Consider the following 23226-nt stretch of genomic DNA (forward strand, 5'->3'; position numbering starts at 1 on the left):
ACATGTTTCGGTTCAATTTACGAGGACCTTCTTCACGGAGCAACGACACGTCTTAGCTGGTCGAGGGCGCGGCGTGTACGCGCGATAATTTAATACAATAAAAATCCGTTTAGACAAAGTGCGAATAAAACTTTCTGAACTATAACCCCATTTCTTTTCTCACTTATTTTTCTGTATCCATCCGCACTGTACGCTACCCAATTACCCAATGTCTTTACTAAAGTGATCAGGTTAAGTGAAGGTATTGAATTTCGTTAAATTAGGTTGTACACCTATTTCGTAGGTTGTACACGTTGGATACCTCTTATAAATACGGTTCCGGAATGTGAATTAGCTAATCGCCATTCCAGAACAAATGTTTTGCCGTCATTAAGTTTGGATTTGGAATTCAACAGAGGTACCTAGTTGCAACAAATCAAGCAAATGGCAAATATAATTTGTTGAGTGTGAATAGCAATAGACTGAAACCTCAAAGCCCGCGTGCTTAAACTCACATGTCGTGAGGGGTTCTAATAGCGTAGTAAAATATTAAGTAATCCTATCATATAATATCTGCCGAAATGAGAAAGATATAATCCTTTATACACAGTATAGTACATTATTAAATGCATACCAGGGTTACACAAAGGTCTTGTGCGAAGCTAAATTCATGCATGCTATAAATAAAATAAACGCTTCCATGTGTTGCCGAACGTCGTCGTTAGTTAAGGCTAGGTTGCACAGTGTACTTTCGGAATTTACGGATATCTGCGTCTGTTGGGCATTCGACAGAACAGATTCCTCTTAAGCAGTCAGACGTTTGGATGCAAGACGAATCGCAGACGCGTCGGTCTATAAAAAGTCCGTTTGTTTACGCGATGGCGCTCGCCGGATATGACTGGACGGTGGTACGCCACATGCAATGCGTATGGTAGCTTTTCACAAAGTGTTTGCCACTAGTATTATGGTTCAAGCTACATAAAATGTTAATGATCATTTGTCTTTATAGTTGGCCCCGTCGTCGTCAGTGGTATATATCATAACCGCTGTTTACTTTATTGTGTTGATTATTTGAATCCTGAAACTGTACTGACAGAACAATTGTATTGGCTGAAGAGCATGTTTTAGCTTGTTATGTTTGAATTGGTAATAAGTAAATGTAATATATTATGCCTATGTAAAAAGTTGACAAAAACCTCCCTAAGTTTTTAACATTGTATAAGCTGGGTTTTGTAAGACATACCAACCATAGGTAGGTATGCCTTATTAATCCTGGTTATTTTTCTGTAATCTGAACACGTACACAGAGCTTCATGAAGCACGGAGTGTGAGTCACTGCTATTGTCTGGTTATGATACCATAAATAGCGCAAGATCTTAGGGAGCGCTATGCTATGCAAACGCAAACATGATTTTAAACCGTCGAGTTGCCCCCGCCCAGCGGCGCGGCCGCGGCGCGACTCGCGATGGACAATTAGAACTAACAAAAGTGGAGAACCCTTGCGCGGTAGCGCTGACGCCACGCTATAACCTCCCGTTCCCCTGGGCGACTCTTCTAAATATAATACCTACACACGTGATACTACTCCCTCTCGCCTGATAAACTATTATACCACCCTATACTTGTCTTTATAGTCTCATAAAAGTTATGTCCTAAGCGTCGTTATACTTCTTATAACTTATTATCTGCTTTACACCTTTTCATTATTTGATCGCGTATATTACATTTTCGCGCATGAAACAGTTTTATAACAGGATTTATCTACAATGACAGAGAGTGTAACATCGTAAAAGATTCTACGCATTAAACCCGAAGCTATGTAAAATACCTCTCAACAATACAAATATTGTCTACAGAATACATAAAAGCGTGGGAATACAGGAATGGAATATTCCGTTTGGAAAGGGGGAGTCCATGAAGAATAGCAGCAAGAGCGACGGGCAAGGAGACCCACTTCGTCGGGATGCGATTAATAATATCTTTAATAGCTGTCTTTACCCTCCTTTTACTTGTATCGGTATTACTGTCCTACATTTCCCATGAATAGAGCGTAATATTTTTTTCACCTATTCAATGGGACAGAACCATCTTTACACAGTCCTATATCTATATAAAATTATATAGTGCTTAGGACAACGTATTTACGAGGGGAGGTACAAATATTCGCGGAATGAAGTATTTGCAAATTAAATAAAACAATAGAAGTATTTTTCTTTTTCAATATATTTAATCTCGAGTTGAATGCATTTTTCAGATCGACTAATTAATTTATGAAGACCATCAAAACAAATTTTTTTATCTTTGCCCTCAAAATGAGCCGAAATAGCCTCCTTCACTTCTTCATCAGCACAATTTTTTTTCCCTCGTTTAAGTTTGGGAACAAATAATAATCGCTGGGGCCAGATCCGGGCTGTAGGGTGGGTGAACCAGCGATTCGAAGCCGCACCGCACCTATTAAGAGCAGCAGTTGCAACATGGCTCTTGTGAACCCGTGCATTGTCGTGCAGCAGCAACATACCTGACAGTTTTCCCCGCGTGTTTTGAGTTGTGTGTGTAATGACGGAAATTGTAATTTAATTTAGTTTAATTTAATTTAATTTGATTTAATTTTAATTTAATTGAATTTTAAGATTTGTTTTAATGTACCTATTTATTGTTATTTTAATTGTGCTCGTGATTTTAATGTAATATGGATCTTGTTATCTGCAATAAAGAAATACAATACAATTAGGGTTCCGTACCTCAAAAGGAAAAAACGGAACCCTTATAGGATCACTCGTGCGTCTGTCTGTCTGTCTGTCAGTCTGTCTGTCTGTCTGTCTGTTTGTCCGTCTGTCACAGTACTGTACAGGGACTGTCACATGGTCACGTAGGATCCTCAAAATTGTTGTATCTGATACACCAACTAATGCAGCTAATTGTTTCTTTTTAAGTCGAGCATCTTCCAGTACGAGTTTTTCAACTTTTTGAACGATATCCGATGATGTGACAAATCGGCCGTTTTTTTTTAATACCACGTCGGTGGCAATCAAGCATACGGCCGTCCTGGGCGAGGGTCGTCTTCAATTGACTCTCTGCAATGTTTGGTTTTAGCAGGGCACTGGTCCCCGTAGACGGCTTTGTATTTCATTAATTATAAGTTGCGGAGGTTTTCCTTGCTTCGATAGAAATTTTATCACGGCACGATATTCAATTTGCTCCATAGTCGCACGTTTATTCCGAAATGATTTGTTTGAAGGGATCGCTCTTCAAACAAATTAAAACACATGACGGTTTTGAATTGACATTTATATATTTTTTTTCTAATTAGTGCTCATACCAGATAAGCAAAGAGATTTTGTACCATTTTACCTCCTTCTACTTCATGCTGCGAATATTTGTACCTCCCTTCGTACATATCTTACTGCAGTTTTACTTAAGGTGGTTCGACTAGGTTACCCAAAGCTTAAACCCCGCTAGATGGCGTCACTTTCGCAAATTTTCAGGTTTTATTTTTTTATGGAATAGTGTTGGTATCTGTATACTTAAAAGTATGTTTAGCGCACTCTTTACATAAATATTGAACTATTATAATAAACATTGAATACTTCATTAGTGCAAAAAACACTTTTAAAGTCGACAGAGTGTTTCTGTCATGCTATTTCCTACTATTACTCACACATGCAAACAGTGTTTCCGTGATGCTTGTAGTAGACAATTTCATGCAGTGTAAGTATGCTGCAATGGCGTTGCGGTATGTTCGTGGAAATACGTGCAAGAGGATTCGGGTTCGAGACTGGTACGTCAGGGGTACTTTTTTTGTCCTTTTTGTGTAATCTTATGTTTCTTATACCTTTTATTCTTCGAATTCTTGTCCGATTCCGATATAACCGAAATATATTTCAGTGATATCGGAAACGGCTCTAACGATTTCGATGAAATTTGCTGTAAGGGGTTCGATCTAGCTAGGTCTTATCTCTGGGAAAACGAGCATTTTTCAGTTTTTACTTATGTTTTCTTTTTCTCCCAGATATTCAGTATTATTAATAAATTAGTTTATAACGTTTTATAAAAATATGTGACGTTTTGAACTAAAAGGTACCACATTGTCGGTTGTCGATTAGGTTGATTTCATTTTGAAGCTTTATGGAAATATGACAACAATAAGTAGGTACCCGTTTGGTTGAAAACGCCACATATATTGAAAACCTGACTTTCACAAATCTCACCTTTTTGGGTTCTTCCAACTCAGAAAGGATGGAGAATACTGACGATTCTTAGTAGCACTAGCCCAAGGAAGTCCAGGTTTGTAAGTGTCAGGTATCAGTTTTTTTTAAAGCGCTAAATATAGTTCTACAAGTAAAGCAATCCCTTACTGCCCAGCCTCTATAGTATTTTTCAAACTGGAAGGGTACGATGATAGATTTCATTTCCATACAATTTATAACCTAATAATGCCAAATGTTGCAAAATTATATTGAATTGAGATCTATCATCGTACCCTTGCAGTTTGAAATAGTTATTTACGATACAAGTGCGGAAAAGAGAAAATTCGAAACGAGTGGCGACAGATTCAAACACGACCGCAGAGAGTGTTTTAAATCGACACGAGTTGCGAATTACCTATTCGCACGTGTATCGTACAACGTTTTACACTACATATGGCCCTTTAAACTTTCGACATATGCATGAAAAGTGCTCTTTACGCACTAGGGCGAGAAAGTTGCACCATATGTACTGTAAAATACTTTTTAGTACATATGGTGCTACATATACGTTACCGCCCTAGTGCGGTAATTAGTACAATACGTGCATATGTCGAAAATGTAAAGGGCAATAATTATGTACTGAAAAACGTTGTACAATACACGTGCGAAAAGGTAATTCGTAACTCGTGTCGATTAAAACACTTCCTTCGGTCGTGTTTCAATTTATCGCCACTCGTTGCCAATTTCCTACTTTTCGCACTTGTATCGTAATGTACTATTAATAAAGTAGTAATTGTAAAATAAAATTAAAACTTTTTTATATATTTTTTTTTGGATTTAAGTAGGTACAGTGAGTAACAACATTGCATGGCCTTCTAATTATAACTATTATAGAAAACGGGATATTTATCATGTTTATTTATATTATTTATTTCTCGATATTTTGGCCGGTCTTCCAAGACCAGTCGTTGTGGAGATCCCTGGGGAGGCCTATGTCCAGCAGTGGATGTCTTGTTGGTGTAGATGGATTCACACAACAAATGAAATAACATTTTTTCATATTTGTTATCCGTAGTTGTCCCTGTACCTGAAAGAAAAATAATATCATGATAGCACAAAATCTCTAATGTTTAGGAAGAAAGATGATGCAACAATATGGATTCTAATAAAGTTATCATTTACTTACCTAGTAATAATTGTGTTTTTCATTCATAGACAAAATTCCATAATTTTCATCCCCAGGAAATGTTTTATTTTACTTTATTGCAGTGAGGATGTCCTGATTTTTTCTGGCTAATGAAGGAAAACGTTTTATTTCCAAGAACACAATTTTTGCACAATACCTAAAAAAACCTAGAGTTAGTGACACATTGACTATTCGGCAACCAAAACAGTAATATGAAATAAAACTATGAAAACGGATTATATCGCGTATATTGAATTTATAATACATCCCGACGTTTCGAACTCTTTACAGCGTTCGTGGTCAACGGGTGATCAAAACAGTAATAATTACATTATATAGGTATTGTTCACTGCTTATATCTACCATTACGGAAGAAGTGAGAATTATTTTCTAAAAAGATCGGCACGAGAAAATTACAATGTAGAATGAAGGAATGAAACTGTACCTACCTTACGAAACTTCACCATCATGAATTCCGCTTCAATTGAGTCTGAATTTTTCTGGATTTTCGCGGACCAGAACACCGATGATTTTTGTAACTTGATTTAGACGTTGCTATCATTTTCAATTTATACAAACAAATTGATAAGTCACAATAAACATGACCATAGGGTCAGTGTCAACACTGTCAAATAAAAATGCACTAAACATGACGGCACTGCAAATCCTGCCAGGTCGGCCAGGCAACGTCGCCAACGTCATAGAGTGGCAACGCCGCACGCAACGTATTTGTACACGACATTTGTGACACACACATACGTAAAATTGATGAAAAAATTACGTTGATTTATGTATGATTTCTGTATGAAACAAAGTTTTTCTATTAATTTAGCGCAAACGAATATTCGAAAGTAGATAAATGAGCAAATATTTGTGTAGTAATAGTGTGTAGTGCCTTAATTAAAGCAGATTGAATTTTGTATGAAAATCGAACCACCTTAAGGCCGTTCCATCGGTTTGCCGCTGTCACTGTCACATTTCGCAAGAAGGAACGGGAAAGATCATGCGCGTCAAGTGTGAATTTTGATCGAATTTTGTCGATTTTTATTTATTTTAAAAACGTTACCTTACAGTATCGAAATTCGAAAGCTATGAAATTACTATTTAAGTTAAGATTGTTTTTTTTTTTAAGTTTTGTAGTGTCACATAATAAATAACCGAGTAAAGTTGGATTAAAAGTCCGAGTTAGATGTTACGTAAAAAACAAAAAAAACAGAGTTACGTTTGCATTTGTAATATTAATTGTATTGTATACCATTAATTGTTACAACAATTAGCTACCAAAATGTTCTTTATGTCGGAGTATGGGCTCTGCCTGCCAGTCAAGCGTGCCGTTGTGAGTAGACTGTGCAATTGTGCTCAATAACCACTTCCTAATTTTGTCGTATCCGGTACGGCGCCTATGTAGCGACGCAAGTCATATACAAAGGTATTTTACATACAAACTATCGAACTAAAAGATCAAATAATATCCTAGTATGTATCATATTTATTCAATTGTGATAAATCTCTCTCCCCTCCTCCAACTTTGGTACATTACTCGACAACAATACCCTCAGGCTGGCTGTCGGTCTTCGCCTGGGATCCAACATTGTATCACCTCATCGCTGCCCTTGTGGAACTTTTGTAGACAGCCTTGGACACCACGGTTTATCGTGTTCTAGGAGTGCCGGCCGCCTATCACGCCATGCCTGCCTCAATGACATCCTCCGTCGGGCCTTCGTCAGCGCCAACGTTCCAGCCATTCTGGAACCACCTGGCCTCGCGCGTGACGATGGCAAGAGACCCGACGGAATGTGCCCTGGAGTGTCGGACTGCCCCTTATTTGGGACGCAACGTGTGTTGACACCCTGACACCGTCCCACCTAGGTTCAACACCATTGAGAGCGGGCGGGGCGGCCGCAGCGGCTGAGGCGGCAAAATGCCGCAAATATATGGCTCTCACTGACCGGCATATATTTGCGGCATTTGCAGTCGAGACTCTTGGACCGTGGTGCCCAGGCGCTCACAAATTATTTCGGCAGCTAACCAGAAAAATCTACGAGGTCACCGGGGACCGTAGGGTTGGCTCGTTCCTCGCCCAACGGATCGGCATAGCCATCCAAAGGGGGAACGCAGCCAGCCTTATGGGAACCCTTCCACAGGGCTCGGATATTAGGCTAGGTCACCCATGTTATGTTTTATTTCTTTTTTAGGTATTAGTTTTAGTTTTGTAGGTAGTTTTAATTTTAGGTTACTCTTTTTATTGTAAGTTCACAGAAGAAGAATAAATAAAATTCAATTGTTAAAGCGTTGAACTATGATAAAACTTTTCATTATTTTTAACAGACCTACAATTAATATTGCATATTTATTATTTATCTAATTGTAAACCAGAAACAATAGTACATTACATTCTATAAAGCAGTTACGTATGACACTAGTCACACTAGTTCAAGATATTATGAAGTAATGCCACGTACACCTAGACGCTACCTAGAGTTTTTTTTTAATATTTGAACTAAAGCCATACACGAATATCAGGTTAATCTTCATTATTATTTTAGTTCATCAAGCAGGTAGCTATCTATTTTGTAAAGGGTGGCGGTACTCGAGTTCCAATATTGCTTAAATTCAAAAATTCAGCAGTAGGTACCTAACAAAGCGGGAGGGTGTCCTGCCCGCGTGAGACTTCACTCGCAATTAAATTTTGCGCCGGTAGGCGTTTGGGACGTAAAATAAAAGCAATTCTCTGAATTCTCTCTACGTAGTAAGAGCCGTTATTGTGCTATCGATTCGATCCTTTAATAATTTTAAGGGATTTGCTGGGAAAGCCGTTTGTTATTCTCCTAAATTAACGTTTGGTAAAAAGCGCTTTCCTTTAAAAGGGTTCGCAAATGGTGTGTTAAACGAGCCTCGCATGGTTCCCGCATGAGTGATGGCTGACGGACGGGCCCGGCGTCGACAGCGTTGGCACCAGCTTGCAGCTTGTGTCAATATTTCGATTCGCAGCCCAGAAACGTCAACTATTAACGGACGCACATATTTAAATATTGCGACAGAATTATGTGTTGACCACGTCCCTGAGATGAAGTGACTATAAATCCTTTGATATAACTACGTTGGACCTATGAAAACCATCATATACTTGATCTAAATTCTTCAGTTTTATGTAGATTTTTTATTGCACTGTCTAAGACTCGTCATAATTTAAGTTTATCGTGTCTTATTATATTTTATTAACCCTACTTATTTTTGATCACTTGAGGCTAGTTCAATGAGCATTACGTTTGTCATCAGAGATATTTCTGAATGTTTGTTTACTGAAACACATAATTTGCGTCAAACTTATAATTTGTTACCAACAGAGGGCCTACCGCGAACCACGTTCGACGTGGTGCCTCCCTGTAACACTTACGTACGAATTTACAACTGCGATAGAGAGGCAATACGTAGAACGTGGTTCGCGGTAGACACTCTGATTCTCCATTATGTTAATGTAAACCACGAATAAATCCTTATTATCCGGATTCTGCTAACGAGGTGGTTATGCATGTGACGTGTATCAGCTATTAATTTTCTGTTTCACTTCTTTACTATTTTCTTCTCAAACTGTCACTATTATACATCCCCACGCTCAGACTTGCGCAATCAACATGTCTATCAGTAAAATGCCAAGTCCAAACGTATTGTAAAAACGCTTTTTGGAAACAATTGGTGATTTTGCTTTTGCTGGATCTGGATATAGTTAGATATATGCAAAAGACCGCATCACTACTCATAATCAAAATAAAGACAGCCCAAGTGTTCAGTAAAATAATGTTGTAACTTGTATGTATTTCAGCACATGGTGGGGACGGGCATGGGGAACCCGTTCCCTGCGGCGGCGGCGGCTGCGGCCGCGGCGGCGCAGTTCGCCGCCAACGGAGACGCGCTGGCGGTAAAGCAAGACGCGAACCCGCCACAGCCGCCGCTCGTCAAGAGCGAGGGCCCGCCGCCACCCGCGCCGCTCCCGCCGGCCAACTTCTCACCTCAACCACCGCCTCAACCGCACCTGCCCAACTCCATAGACAATCAAAATAGCAGCTCAGTAAGTTTTACTTTCGCCTCTATTATTACATACTTTTTCGAACTTTATCGGACACAAGAACGCTTCATTAGTTTGTAGGTTGTAGGGCTATCAATTTCTGGTTAGTTTTGGAATCTCCTATGGTCAATTTTCTTTTCCGTACATCGTAATCTTGTTTTTTGTAAACTCCCTCAAGGGTGCATTCCTGAGCTTAAATTAAGTTAATTTCTCAAAGACAGGTATTCTAATTAACTCAATTTTGAAGATAATCAATTATTCATTTTGATCTGTCCCTTTCGAGCGTTTACATTTGCCTTACTCATACTCATTTATTTATAACTAGCTGTGCCCGCGGCTTCGCCTGCGTGGAATTCGGTCTGTGTCAGTAAGCGGCTAATGCACCCCTAATTTATTTTCTTGTCCCCTGGAGGCGGAACTTGAAGTAAATTTGACAGATGGATACGCTAGAGGACTGTAGTCCGGATAAAATATTTTACAATTAGGTACAACTAAATAAAAGTACACTCCAAAATCAATATTTTTTTGTCCTTATTCAAATTTTTGACGTGATTTAAACGACATAGAGAAGTAGGTGTATATTATCGAACGATACATTACTATTTTTGTAGTTTTACGTCCTTGACTGTACGTATCCAAATCATGTACATAGCAAATATCATCCAAATCGGTCCTCCAGTCAAATCAGTCTAAGCATGAGGCCGGCGGCGCGCAGCGTCTGCCCCTACGACTTGTTGATGGTCATGGCGAAGCAGACGCTCACGGGGACCTGTAGGCATTTGAAGCGGAACGGGAAGTTGCTCGGGATGAGGGGGATACGCGGGATGAACACGGCTTCTCCGGCGTCACACTCCGTCAGGATCTGGACCTACATGTATTGCGTACGATGTCTTTGGGATCACAATCGAGACTCGCGCTGGCATGCCGTTTCAGCCGAAAGCGAAGCGACCTGCCTGGCTAGAGCGCCACTGAGTCTCACCATGGTCTTTCCCAGACTCCTAAGACCGTGCCCCTTGTAGCCTCAATGCGTTGCGAGACTTTCGCGAAAGATTCTACTTTTTTCGGGAAGGCATGGTAACGGGTATACTACATAATTCCGATAATTTTATCATTCCGATTTTTAAATGCTCGATCCATCAAAATTCCGACTGTCGTAATTACGAATGATGAAAATCACGAAGATTTATGTTTCCGAAAACCCAAAAAGCCGAATTTTGAAAATTCCGAACTACATAATTCCGATTATAACAATTCCGATGGTGGCAAACACCGAATATAACAATTACGATTTTTGAAATCACGAATTCCGAATTGCCATTATTCGGAAATTTCAAATTCCGAACCACATAATTCCGATTATAACAATTCCGACAGTAACAAACGCCGAATTTAACATTTACGATTTTCAAAATCACGAATTCTGAATTGCCCTTATTCCGAATTGACGTGATTCCTATTTTAAATATCCGAAGTTTTAAATTTCCGAATAACGATATTCCAAATATATTGTTAAAGTTCGTTTTCTTGAGGGTCGCAGTTCTAACCTAACCTAATCCACTTTTCTGGCAACAGTTCGTTTTCTTGAGGGTCGCAGTTGTAACCTAACCTAACCCGGGTTCGCAGGTTCGCAGTTCTGCCTAATTTATTTATGCCGAATTTTTATGCCAAAAATATTTTATGCCGAATTTAACATGATGCGGCACGACAGGCACCCGTAATAATTACTAAAACGTGAGTCTTTATTTAAATATTACGAATTTCATTTTTCCGACCTTCCAAAAGACCGAATTTGTGAATACCGAATTATTTAATTTCCGATCGGACAATGACTTTTCGGAATTTAGGAATTCGGAAAAGTGTAAAATCGGAACTTTAAGCTTTCGGTCAAGTGACAATCGGATTTTAAGTTTTCGGAAATAGCACAATCGTGATTTTATTCCATCGTGTTTTTAAAAATCGTAATTAACGAATAAACACGAATAAATGTCTTTTATCTTATCTTATCTTATCTTATCTTATCTTAATTTTGATATTTCGGACTTCAAAAAAATAGGGATTATGAAAATCGTGGTTATAAAAATCGGAAAAACATATTTCGGAATTTTTAAGTGTTCCCCATGGGGACGCGTCTAAGTCCCAAATCGTTTGACATTTACTCCGCAAACGACATAGAAAAATGTTTTTTTTTTAAAGTACCTACCCACCTTCGTGGCCATTATTAAGAGGAAAGGGCACGGCCGCTTCTCCATACAAACGCAGTCTCCATCCATTTTCCTCTATCATTATGAAAATATATTTTTTTTTTCTTCATATTTTTTGTGTTTTCCGGAATGACGTCATTTTGATATCATAAATGAATTCGCCATACCCGATTTATACAAAAACGATACCTAACTTGGCCTAGTAGCTTAAATGATATAAGTAGTTATCAAGATAAAGTTTTTAACCCCTTTTTCACCACGTTGGGGGATGAATTTTTAAAAACGCTGAAAGTAATTTTTTGCTTTTTAATATAATTCCTTTTTGCAAAGTTTTAAGTTCCTAGCTTAAAATAAAATTTGCACCCCAAGACAAACTTTCATCCTCTTTTCAACCCCCTGAGGGATTAAATTTCCAAAAACGTTGAAGTTACTTTTTTTGTAATCGTCTATTATGCCTTTCTAAGAAGTTTCAAAGCATTTGTAATGGATTCAAACCTTCAACCCCCTTTTAACCCCGTTAGGGGACGAATTCTTGAAAACGCTGAAATCACTTTTCCTGTATTATAATAATATGCCCATATACAAAGTCTCAAGTAACGCACTCGAAAAAAAATTTGATATCCATACAAACTTTCAACCTCTTTTTCACCTCCTTAGGGGATGAATTTTCAAAAACGCTGAAATTAGTTTTCTTGTATTTCAATAATATATCTTTTTACGAAGTTTCAAATGGCTACCTTAAAATAAATCTTTAACCCCATACAAACTTTCATCCCCTTTTTAACCCCCTTAGGGGTGAAATTTCTCAAATTTTTGTAGCTTATAACCTGGCCGTTGATTTTTTTGACAGATTAGTAAAGTTTGCATCAAAATCCGTTCAGCCGTTTTCATTTTATGCGCAGTCAAATAAACAGATAAACAGACAAAAATTCTATAAACTGTTGGAACGTGTTCTGTTATCGATTCTAAGTATCCCTTGCCAATTTTTTTTCGAATATCTTCCATGTACAGACTTTCGACCCTCTTCCGCTTTATTATATGTATAGATAATATTTCATATTACACGTCATAATTGGATTTTGATAATCAATTCAATTCATTCAAATAATCATTAATTAAATTAAAGTAAAATAAACAATATAAAAATAATCAACACATTTCAAATTTCCAATAATTAATAAAAATACAAAATATGAAATGAAATTAAGATTAAATCATTATTATTATATTCTGACATGTCATAAAAAGCATAGAATGTCGGTCACTTTCAATATTTTTAATGTTATCAGGTAGTTTATTGTAGATACCCGGCCCTGCATTAGATATCGTTTTGGTGGATTTCGCAAGTCGGCAACATGTCGAGTCCAACTTATTTTTGTGTTTTTGTGTGATACGTGAACTTTTAAATGTCTTTATTGGAAAAAGGTGTATGTTCATTGTAATATATTTAATTATGTAAAATAGGTATTGTGATGTGAGTGTCATTATGTTACTATCTATGACGAGTTTTCTAGCGGGGGTTCTTGTGGGGCATGTGATATAATGCGTACTGCACGTTTTAGTAAAATGAATACGCGCTGCCATTCCGCTGCGGTGCCCCAGAATTCTAGACCATATCACATCACCGAATGGAACAGCGAGAAGTAGCTCCCTTAGCTGCTGGTAAGGCAAGATACGCGCTAACCTGTTCAATGCGAAACAGGCACCAGATAATTTGCCACACACCACATCAATATGCTCATTCCGTTTCAAGGCCGCGTCCAACGTCACGCCCAGAAACTTAGTGCTATGTACCTGAGGAAGGACGGCGCCATCTACGTTAACACTTAGTGGGCGCGGGGGCCTACCCCCTAGGCTTATGTGCATCACTTGGGTTTTGTGTAGATTTAAAACTAGACCATTTGCAGAAAACCATCCCTGTAGCCTAAATATCTCCGAGGCTATAATGTTCTCCAGAGACGGAATTGTATTGGCTGTTATAATATCACAGGCATCGTCAGCAAAGATATACATTTCACCATGCATTTACGATTTTAGGTAAATCGTTTACCTGGATCAGAAAACACAAATTTGCTAATGACGAGCCCTGGGGTACGCCGATATCGATATTCCCGCTATCAGATTTAGTGCGACCATTATTTATAGCAACTCATTGGTGCCGCTAGTGCAGGAAATCGCGGATACCAATGTGCTCGATTTTTTTTTCTAGTACATTGTGCTTAGCGCCTGTTTACATGTTGATTAGTGTTTAGTACGAGTTCATTGATTAATTTTGCTGCTAAACGTAAGTACTATCTGGAACGATCATGTCATAAAGCATAGTTCATATAGAATTGGTACACACTAGAAAATTGATATTTTTTAAGCAAATGATATAACAAAGTTCTGAATGGTGAATTTTAAATAGTAATGTATTTAGCTTTTAAATATGTATATATAAATAAAAAAATCTCTGTTAAAATGTAAATAATTACGAATTTTTTTCGTAATGGACCCCATCATATTCTGCACAACAATTTTGTCGACATTCTTGGCGTGTTGATCCCATGTAGATCGCAACGAATTGAATCCTGGACAATTTGACTAGTCATGTTTAAATTTTTTTTGCCCAGAAGTTTTCGTTAGATCGAAATTGGGGACAATTCGGAGGATTCATCTCGCGGGGTATGTAATCAACCTGATTATTAGCATACCATGCCAAAACTTTTTTTGAGTAGTGGCAGCTGGCTAAATCAGGCCAAAATTTCACGGAACTGTTATCATTTCTAATAAATGGCAAAACTCATTTCCCCAAGCACTCTTTAATATAAAAGTCCGACTTCATTGTTGTCGATATGTCGATGTAATAAAACATTTCGTCTTAAAGCCGCAACTTCAAATTCCTTGCCATATCATATATTTTTTGCGAACATATTTTTCGGGTACATTTCCTCTATTATCGGCCATATAAAACTTCTAACCGAGTAGTTGTTGAAATCGAGTTTTACATACGTCTCGTCGTCCAACAACAAGCAACCTTCGAATTTTGTCAAAACTCGGTCGGTAGTCGAGCTCGTGTTTTAGTTTGTTGGTTCTATTTAACAGTCCAATTTGAATGTTTTATTGATGCTCGATAGCTCTTAATAACCACCTCTGAGGCGAATCATCTTTACAGTACTACGACATTTTATGAATTTTCGTGATAAATCGTAATCAGGCAGTCCTGGATTTTGTTTGACTGACCTTAGGACTTTTTTCCAAAATCATATTACTTGTGCCAGACCTCCGATTAGTTTGTATCTTCCTGTGGGCGGAGGGCGGATAGTCTCCTTGCAACGTTTTATGACACTAGTTTTTAGCATCTTAAGCGACTTTGCTGTTATCGTCCCGGACCGATAAGAATTTGTGAGATTTGTGCACGATCAATCTCTTTTTCTCAATTCCCATGGTCGAAAACTTTAAAATGCATAAAGCCAGCAAAATAATATTTTTACCATGAATACTTTGTCCATTTTTTTCCGCCATGAAAAAAAAATCAACTAATTATGTGCCAATTCATTATGAACTAGGCTTTAGTTTTCATTTGTTTGGTTGAGTTAAATTAAATATAATGCCCGCGTTACAACAAAATTCTATAATGCAGCATATTTAATTATTTTTACGAAAAAAAAAAACTTATTTTACGAAAATTAACTAATGTCATTGTCATTTAGTTTTCTTAAACGTACTTACTTAGACATCATATCCCGAAGTTCAACAACGGAATTTAATAAAAACACCGTGTACATAACTATAGTTCGACATAACATAGTAGAAATTAAATAAAATGGAACAAATAAATTTTAATAAGTACTAAATTGTTGCCATGTTTAAACATTTTACGTCAAAAATGTGACAGTTACGTAGAAAGTGGCGCCCTCAATATTTTTTTTATGATTTCTTGTCGGACTACACATATTAGGCTAAATTATACTGGGATTAATTGATCGCGCGGAATGCCTAAAAAAATTGTATTATTGAAGTTCCTAAATAAATTTAAACATGTATCGTCATTTATATTTTATATTATACATGAAATAAAACTATGAAAACGGATTATATCGCGTATATTGAATTTATAATACATCCCGACGTTTCGAACCCTTTACAGCGTTCGTGGTCAACGGGTGACTAAGGAAAAGCTACAAATACAATATACGCAATATACGCGATATAATCCGTTTTCATAGTTTTATTTCATGAGTAACTTTCACAGTAAGACAATATTATATTATACACTCATTTAATCATTTGCAGCAAAGTGACGGTGATTCGGCAGAAGAGAGCACACCTGTGAGTGTAGCGGCAGTGGTGGCACAGCAGGCGGCCGCGGCCGTAGCAGTGGCGCAGCAAGCGGCGGCGGCGCACGCGGCGGCCGCGGCGGCCAGCGCGGCCGTCGCCGCCGGCGCCACTGCCGCCTCCCCCGACAAACAACTCGTCCCCGTCTCGCAAGCCTCCCAGCCCAAGCGGTTACACGTCTCCAACATCCCCTTCAGATTTAGAGACCCCGATCTCAGAAACATGTTCGGGGTACGTACCGCACACCTATCGCACTTCAATACACTAGCGAAAGCACGGCATGAACGAAACATTTTTGTGTTTAATTGTAGATAAGAATATTGGGGTGGTCCTTATTTGTGGAAGTTATGTTTTTTGGTTTTTTTATTGTTTTTTTTTTTGCTAATGTAAAATCTACCACTAAAAAAGCAATGTAATTTTTTTTCTGAATTTTTAAATACAATTACCGGTCCTTACGGTCGCTAGTGTCGAAAATATTTAAAAAAATTGCAATGCAAATGCAATGTTATCATAAGTTAAATTGGACATTAATACACCCTGACTCATCGCCCCACAAAGAAAAATGAAAAAGAAAAAAAAAACATTTTGTATGGAGGGTCCAAATTTTCAGTGCGGTAGCGACCCCTAAATTTTCAAAGTGCGGTAGCGACCCCTAAAATGTATTTAAAAATTGTAAAAAAATTTTACATTGGTTTTTTTGTGGTAGATATTAGGCGGGTGCCCCGTAGAAAAATATAACTTTGACGAAATAAGGACCACCCTAAAGAATATACAGATTTTAATTTACAACGTTTTACATTTCAGCAATATGGCACAATACTTGATGTAGAAATTATCTTCAACGAGAGAGGTTCAAAGGTAAGAATATGTTGTATACATAGTAAGAAAACTTGAAGTGGCTCTCTGAAATTGTATCATCGCGATAACAATTTCAGTGTGGCTACTTCTATTTGGTAACTTTATTTGAAATAATTCGTACTCTCAGAATGCGAATCACGTTACATAAATCCATGTTCTCTGTGTACGCATTAGTTTCAGTTTATAAACTGAGTGAAATATTGGAATGAAGCGCGTTTGTCGAATAACAAGTCTATAGCGTATCCTATGATATTAATTACTACAGGCAGATACATTACAATATACATACATAGATAGTACAGACAGCGGTTACTTTCGTGTCCATTAATCTATATACTCGTACCTCTTAAATTATGTGTATTTGAACTGTTGATTTATAATATGTAACGTAGCATTCCAATAGTTCTCTTCAAATGCAGTCACTGGGGAGCTCTGAATATAATGATTAACATTATACGGCCTTAAAAATGCTGAAAATATGGGGTTACTTAATATTGTTTACCGGCCATTTAATGTTATACTAGTGTTCAAAGTTGCTAAGGTTGACAATTTAATTTATTCGTTCCTTTTTTTTACTTCCACAAATATGAACGTTTATAATTTAAAAACTCATGCCTACGAGCCCCGATGCTATGTTTTCGTATTTTTTTGAGGTTCTCCCGTTTGTACAAAAATCATGTTTTAATTTAATAAATCACTAATGTTTAATGCTAACACTAATGTAGTTTATATGGAAATATTCTACAAAACCCATATACAATAAATACCATTTGTACTGCAAGAAAAAAATAACGAAGTAGCTATGTATAGGTATAATGATCGGGCATCGTAAACTGCGAGCGAAATCCATTGAAATGACGTATGACAACCAGTTACAACCCTAGTACTTCAATGGGTTTCGCTCGCAGTTTACGATGTCTGATAATGATAACAGAAGTAGAAAGGTTTGATTCGAGCCCATGCATGCAAGTGCTGTAGGAAAGGACAACTTGATTTGGACAACCTTTTTATAGTCATTTTTTTTTAACAATAAAAGTCTCATGCAATTTTATTATACGATCTAAATAAACTAGATTAAACATTATTGTTATGGTTACCATTACTGAGTCGTTTTATCTACATATGTAAAATTTATTAGAATAAACAAAATATTTGTGTATAACTAGACGAACTCGACTGCATCGTGGCTCGTATATATTATTTAAACATTTGATAGTAAGTAAAATTATATCGTGATATTTTATTGTAACAAAATATTTGTGAAGAAAAAACTGGAAGCTAAAGTTTAAATCTATGTACTTTCAAAGCGTTCCAATGTATGTGTCCTTTTAATCAATATATGAGCTTTGAAGTTACATAAGAAAATACAATTTCTTTTCAAAAATTTGCTGCCCAAACAAAGTTTTATAATGTTTAGAGATTTCCCCTATTTTAACAAATCATTTATGACATGCAATTATCTTTTGGGTTAACAAGTCTAAAGGCAAATGGGCTTAGATCAATATTAATATTAATACATTGCGTTTAAGACTATCTCATAGCATATTCTTGGTTTTAATGTTTGGTGCAGTATTCTAATAGCATTGTAAATTTTCATTGAATTAATATTATTACAATATCTACCTTGATAACTATCTGAAAATACTATGAACAATGTATGCTAGTGACATATTTACCATCGTGTCTCTAAATACCGAGGTTAAATCTGCTAATTACTAACTCTTACTGTGACTAGTTTAACTGAAAAATATGTCCTTAGCATATGTATGTATGTTGATAGAAAATGTTTATTCTTATTCATTGATACTCAAAAAACAACTTACTGTAAATGTCAGTTCCCTATAAAAGTAAAACACAAGATATCTAAATGATTTTTTTTAATGATAACTGATTGGATTGACCGCTTTTTCGTGTTTACTGCTTTCCTTGTGTCAGTTTGGTGACCGCCCCTAAAGTAGTCCATGCTCGCTCATAAAGAAAGTATTTACTTCTTACAAATAATAGCTCCAAATTTATTTTTTCTTCAAAGCCTCACATTGGGATATGCAGTATTAGAGAATGATGCATCGTCACTTTAACAGCTGATTTTCTGAGTCATATTTTCAGGACAGCTCTATTATTCATCACTAATATTATGTTATCGTCCCAACTGCACTCGCATTTCTCTCGTTGTACATACTGACTGTAAACCTAGTTTATGAATCATAGCACATAGTCCTGAATGGCTTACTTAGGTCAACATGACGCAACGCGTGTAGTTTGGATGATAGACTCATTTTCAATTTAATCCTGTCCTGTCTATTATACAGATAGCGATCTTAATAATTTTGTGCTCTTTAAATAATATGAACAGTTCCATTACACGCTTCCTAACCATGGGAACATGATGTATTCATTAGTATTGGGCATGATTTCGCTGGTCCTGATTATTGTCTTAGTCAATCGATAACGTTAGTATTCCGTGTTTCCTAGTACTACTTATCTAGGGTGCATCACTTAGTTTGGCTTTATCTCGAATGTGATTTGTGTCTTCTTGGTCTGTACGATCGAGTATTGTCTGTGATCACAATGAGCTTGCCTAGCGCGTGTTGTAACACGGGGCGCCCGCGCCGAGCATCGCGTCGCGTCGCGGAATTACTCGCGCCATCTCTTGCCAACGGTTTCTCTTTCTCTCTGCCCAACAATATTTTTACTATTATAAATACTTGCACACAGAATGGTAATAATAGAGCTGTCATTGCTTTTTATAAGTGTAAGCGTTTCGTACAATCAGCAACTTGTTTGTCACTTTCACAACTCGTCTCTTCCACTGTACCGTGTGCTGTGCTAGCTGCTTTTTGTATCTATGGATTATCACCGTCTATGGACAGTAGCTAACTTGTCTCAGCACGACTGTTTGATACAGATATTTTGATGATTACCAATTGTATTACTTTATAGGTTAAAATATGAATGCCGTTTTTGCTGTTAGTTTTTTTTACAGTGATAATGAATTTTGGATGAACTTAAACCATAACATAAGTGAAACCAGCTTAGGTTTTGATTGGTTATGACGTTCATTAATGTATTAGACTTTTGGCACTGTACAAACTAGCACATTAATGATGTATTAGTGTCTTCGTTAGTGTAGTCAATAGACATTGTAATTGATAAGAATATATAATACCCGTCAGTTATCAACCCCGGTCATTCAAAATACCAAATCGTTAGCTTTGCTGTGTGTAATAGTTACAGCTAAGCATACCGGTCGGAGAAATATTAATAGAACAAATCGCAGCTAACATCCCACACAAAGTTGACCGTTGTGTCATAAAGTAGAGCCTCTTTACTTACTTACATATTAAGACTAGCTCCGAGGTGTACAAATGTGTGAACTTTGAATACTACTCGAACGCTGTGATACAAACACTCCTTCCAATAGTACAGACTACTAGGTCGAGCGACATATTGATTTACTTTAATCCAAACGCTTCTGTGTACCCATTCAGCTAGAATACGCTCAAAGTATCAACGTAATAAAATCAATTAATATCCTCTCGATTTTTTCACTAGAATATTTAAATAAAGAATATGCAATGCATAAATGTTAATTTTTGTTGCACGTTGTTTTTTGAGCGACGCTGTTTTTAATGCATGTTTTGTCTGTCTTGCATGCAGGGATTCGGTTTTGTAACATTCGCAAATAGTGGTGATGCGGAGCGAGCACGAGAGCGTCTTCACGGCACCGTGGTTGAGGGCAGAAAGATAGAGGTGTGCATGACTCAATGAATACCATCCGTACCGTAGCACTGTAACTTACCCGCTCCCTGGCCCTGGGCACGCGCCACGCCCGCCACCGCCGCCACCGCCACCGCCGTCTGCTCTGTAGTTACTGTCATGCTAGCGTGCTGCCCGGGCCCGGCGGCCCGCCTTAGCACTAAGTATGCCCGACTCTAATCTAATCCACAAACAAACCTTATTTATTTTATCCCTTTACTCTCTAGACGGTCATTTAAAATGCCGATCGAAAGAGAGACTCTCATGCACAGAGAACTGTCTGTAGAACGAACCGTTCGTCCCAATGCCACAGAGGTAAGACTACAAGTTAAAATTTTAGTTCGATTTCGATTCTATCTATACATTCTAAAAGTAATCCGAGGCACTAACAATGATTTCGGCGACTGAATGGCATTAAATATTGTTGTTCACGAATCTCCCTCTAACTGAACCCTCGACGGAAACTTACTAACACCTCCCGTTTTTCCTTTATCTCACACTTGCAGTGTTAAATGTCTCGACTGTTATCGCCATATTATTTATAGACAATCATTTACAATATAATCTTGTGAGTCATTATAGTACCTATACGTAAATTAAATTATATTGAATTATATTGAGACATCTGACACAACATTGGCTGATTTTACAGAATACTAAAACTAAATCAATAATCCAAATCGCAATGTATCATTAACACATTTATGATTTTTTATTTTGGGTTCGAATCCCAAATCAATGTATTAATTAAACTGTATATATTACTGATACGCTCAGTGGTTTCGAGCACCACTATGTACTTATTTGTATTTTCATGTTCTTGCGATGTTGAAAAATTGTCTTAATTTTTTTTTTGTTTCTATGATATAATTAAATTAAATTTTTGACGTGTAATATGTAACAATATTATTAATAAATAAGTATGAGTATAATTTCGTATACTTAATAATTTATTCTGAGCTTGTATTTATTAAAAAAATCAGCCAATATATCATTAGTGCAATTTTAGTTTCAATAAACGTATTCTGATCTAGTGTTCAATTTCCAAACCAGGTTAATAATGCGACGGCAAGAGTTCAGACAAAGAAACCTCCCACAGTACCAAACGGTAAGCATGGAATAATGTTAAACCTTACAATATAATTTTTTGAGTACTTTGTATATTTTTTCGTCTTGTGCATCAAGCGGTTAGGCATAAAATAACTAGACCATAGAGCATAGAGTAACTTATACTAGAGCGGTACTCTCATAGTAAATTTTGTAACCCCAGTAAATTCACTGCCATCTGTCGACACACTTTAAAACTAAAAATGAAGATTTATAAAAATACGATAAAATGTATTTAAATATGGATAAATGTTTTTTTTTAATTTGCATTAATTATTTTTATTATTTTGACCCATGGTATTTCACTGATATGCGTTAGAAGTATTAAACAACAAACGAAACCGTCAACGCCCTCTATACGAGAGTAAGCCAAAGGTAGTGGCGCCATCTGATCGAGAATCAAATTTTCGTGATTTTTGAGGCACGTTTTTTCCTTAGACTGTATCCATCTATTACGGAGTTATATCTATCTTTGCCATAGAGTAACTTATACTAGAGCGGTACTGTCATAGTAAATTTTGTAAACCCCAGTAAATTCACTGCCATCTGTCGACACACTTTAAAACTAAAAATTAAGATTTATAAAAATACGATAAAATGTATTTAAATATGGATAAATGATTTTTTTTATTTGCATTAATTATTTTTATGATTTTGACCCATGTTCTTTCACTGATATGCGTTAAAATTGTTAAATAACAAACGAAACCGTCAACGCCATCTATACGCCAGTAGGCCAAAGCTAGTAGCGCCCTCTGAACGAGAATCAAATTTTCTTGATTTTCGAGGCACGTTTTTTCCTTAGACTGTATCCATCTATTACGGAGTAAGTAGTAGTAAACGCCTAGCCCTAATCTGAACTATAAAAAAAACATTATCCATCCTGAGCTTTTCTCTTTTGATCTATTCAGTCATTCAAGCTAGAAATGGATCAGTTCCCACTCTGGGTGAGAGAGCTGGAATTGTAAAGATTAGTGTTGTCAATGTACCTTTGTATACGTATATTTATGTTGGCTAGTGCCGTTGTCTGAATGCAATTAGGTGAATGCTATTTAGAGATCGAGTCCACTGTCAGCCGGAGACGGTCTGTGCCTGGCCCGCTCCTCAATGCTGCGCAATGCACCGCCTAGCGCAATCTGTGCTGTGCACTCTACGGACTTTTACTCTTTGTTTATTAATAAACACGTTGCCCAACTGCATTCCTAACCTAAATAACGCTCTCGATCGAGCTATCTTCGCACGATAATACATTACTGCTCACATTTACATGGTTCTTGAAGGCTGTCTCCGGCGGCGGTGTCACTTGTCCGCGACAAATTAACGCTCGTGTGCAAGCGGATTACACCGCAAATTAGACAGCTTGTTAGTTTAACGTTAATCATCTCAATGAATGACTATATGTAGGTACCTATTAATATATTTGTTAATTACGTTAACATTTACTGGAATGAACGTCACTATATTGTTTTGCACTGACACCTATACTTGTAACTCATGTAGTGTAAATGAAATTCTTTTTTAATGTTAGAAATAGCTAGGTAAAAAAATGATAATGGTTAATAGTTTGAT

At 37.1% G+C, this 23226-nt stretch overlaps 1 protein-coding gene across 5 annotated transcripts in view; it reads left to right on the forward strand.

Moving 5' to 3' along the window:
* The window catches only part of LOC134742480 (RNA binding protein fox-1 homolog 1-like), an 89186-nt gene that overhangs the window by 48126 nt on the left and 17834 nt on the right, over positions 1–23226 (forward strand). For all 5 annotated transcript variants that reach the window (XM_063675680.1, XM_063675682.1, XM_063675679.1 and 2 more), the window contains 5 exons: positions 9176–9421; positions 15895–16167; positions 16741–16794; positions 20452–20544; positions 21604–21658. In XM_063675680.1, the coding sequence (XP_063531750.1) occupies positions 9176–9421; positions 15895–16167; positions 16741–16794; positions 20452–20544; positions 21604–21658 (721 nt within the window). The remainder of the gene's footprint in view (positions 1–9175; positions 9422–15894; positions 16168–16740; positions 16795–20451; positions 20545–21603; positions 21659–23226) is intronic.

Source organism: Cydia strobilella, chromosome 6 (genome assembly GCF_947568885.1).
Source record: "Cydia strobilella chromosome 6, ilCydStro3.1, whole genome shotgun sequence".
In the NCBI taxonomy this organism is placed as follows: domain Eukaryota; kingdom Metazoa; phylum Arthropoda; class Insecta; order Lepidoptera; family Tortricidae; genus Cydia; species Cydia strobilella.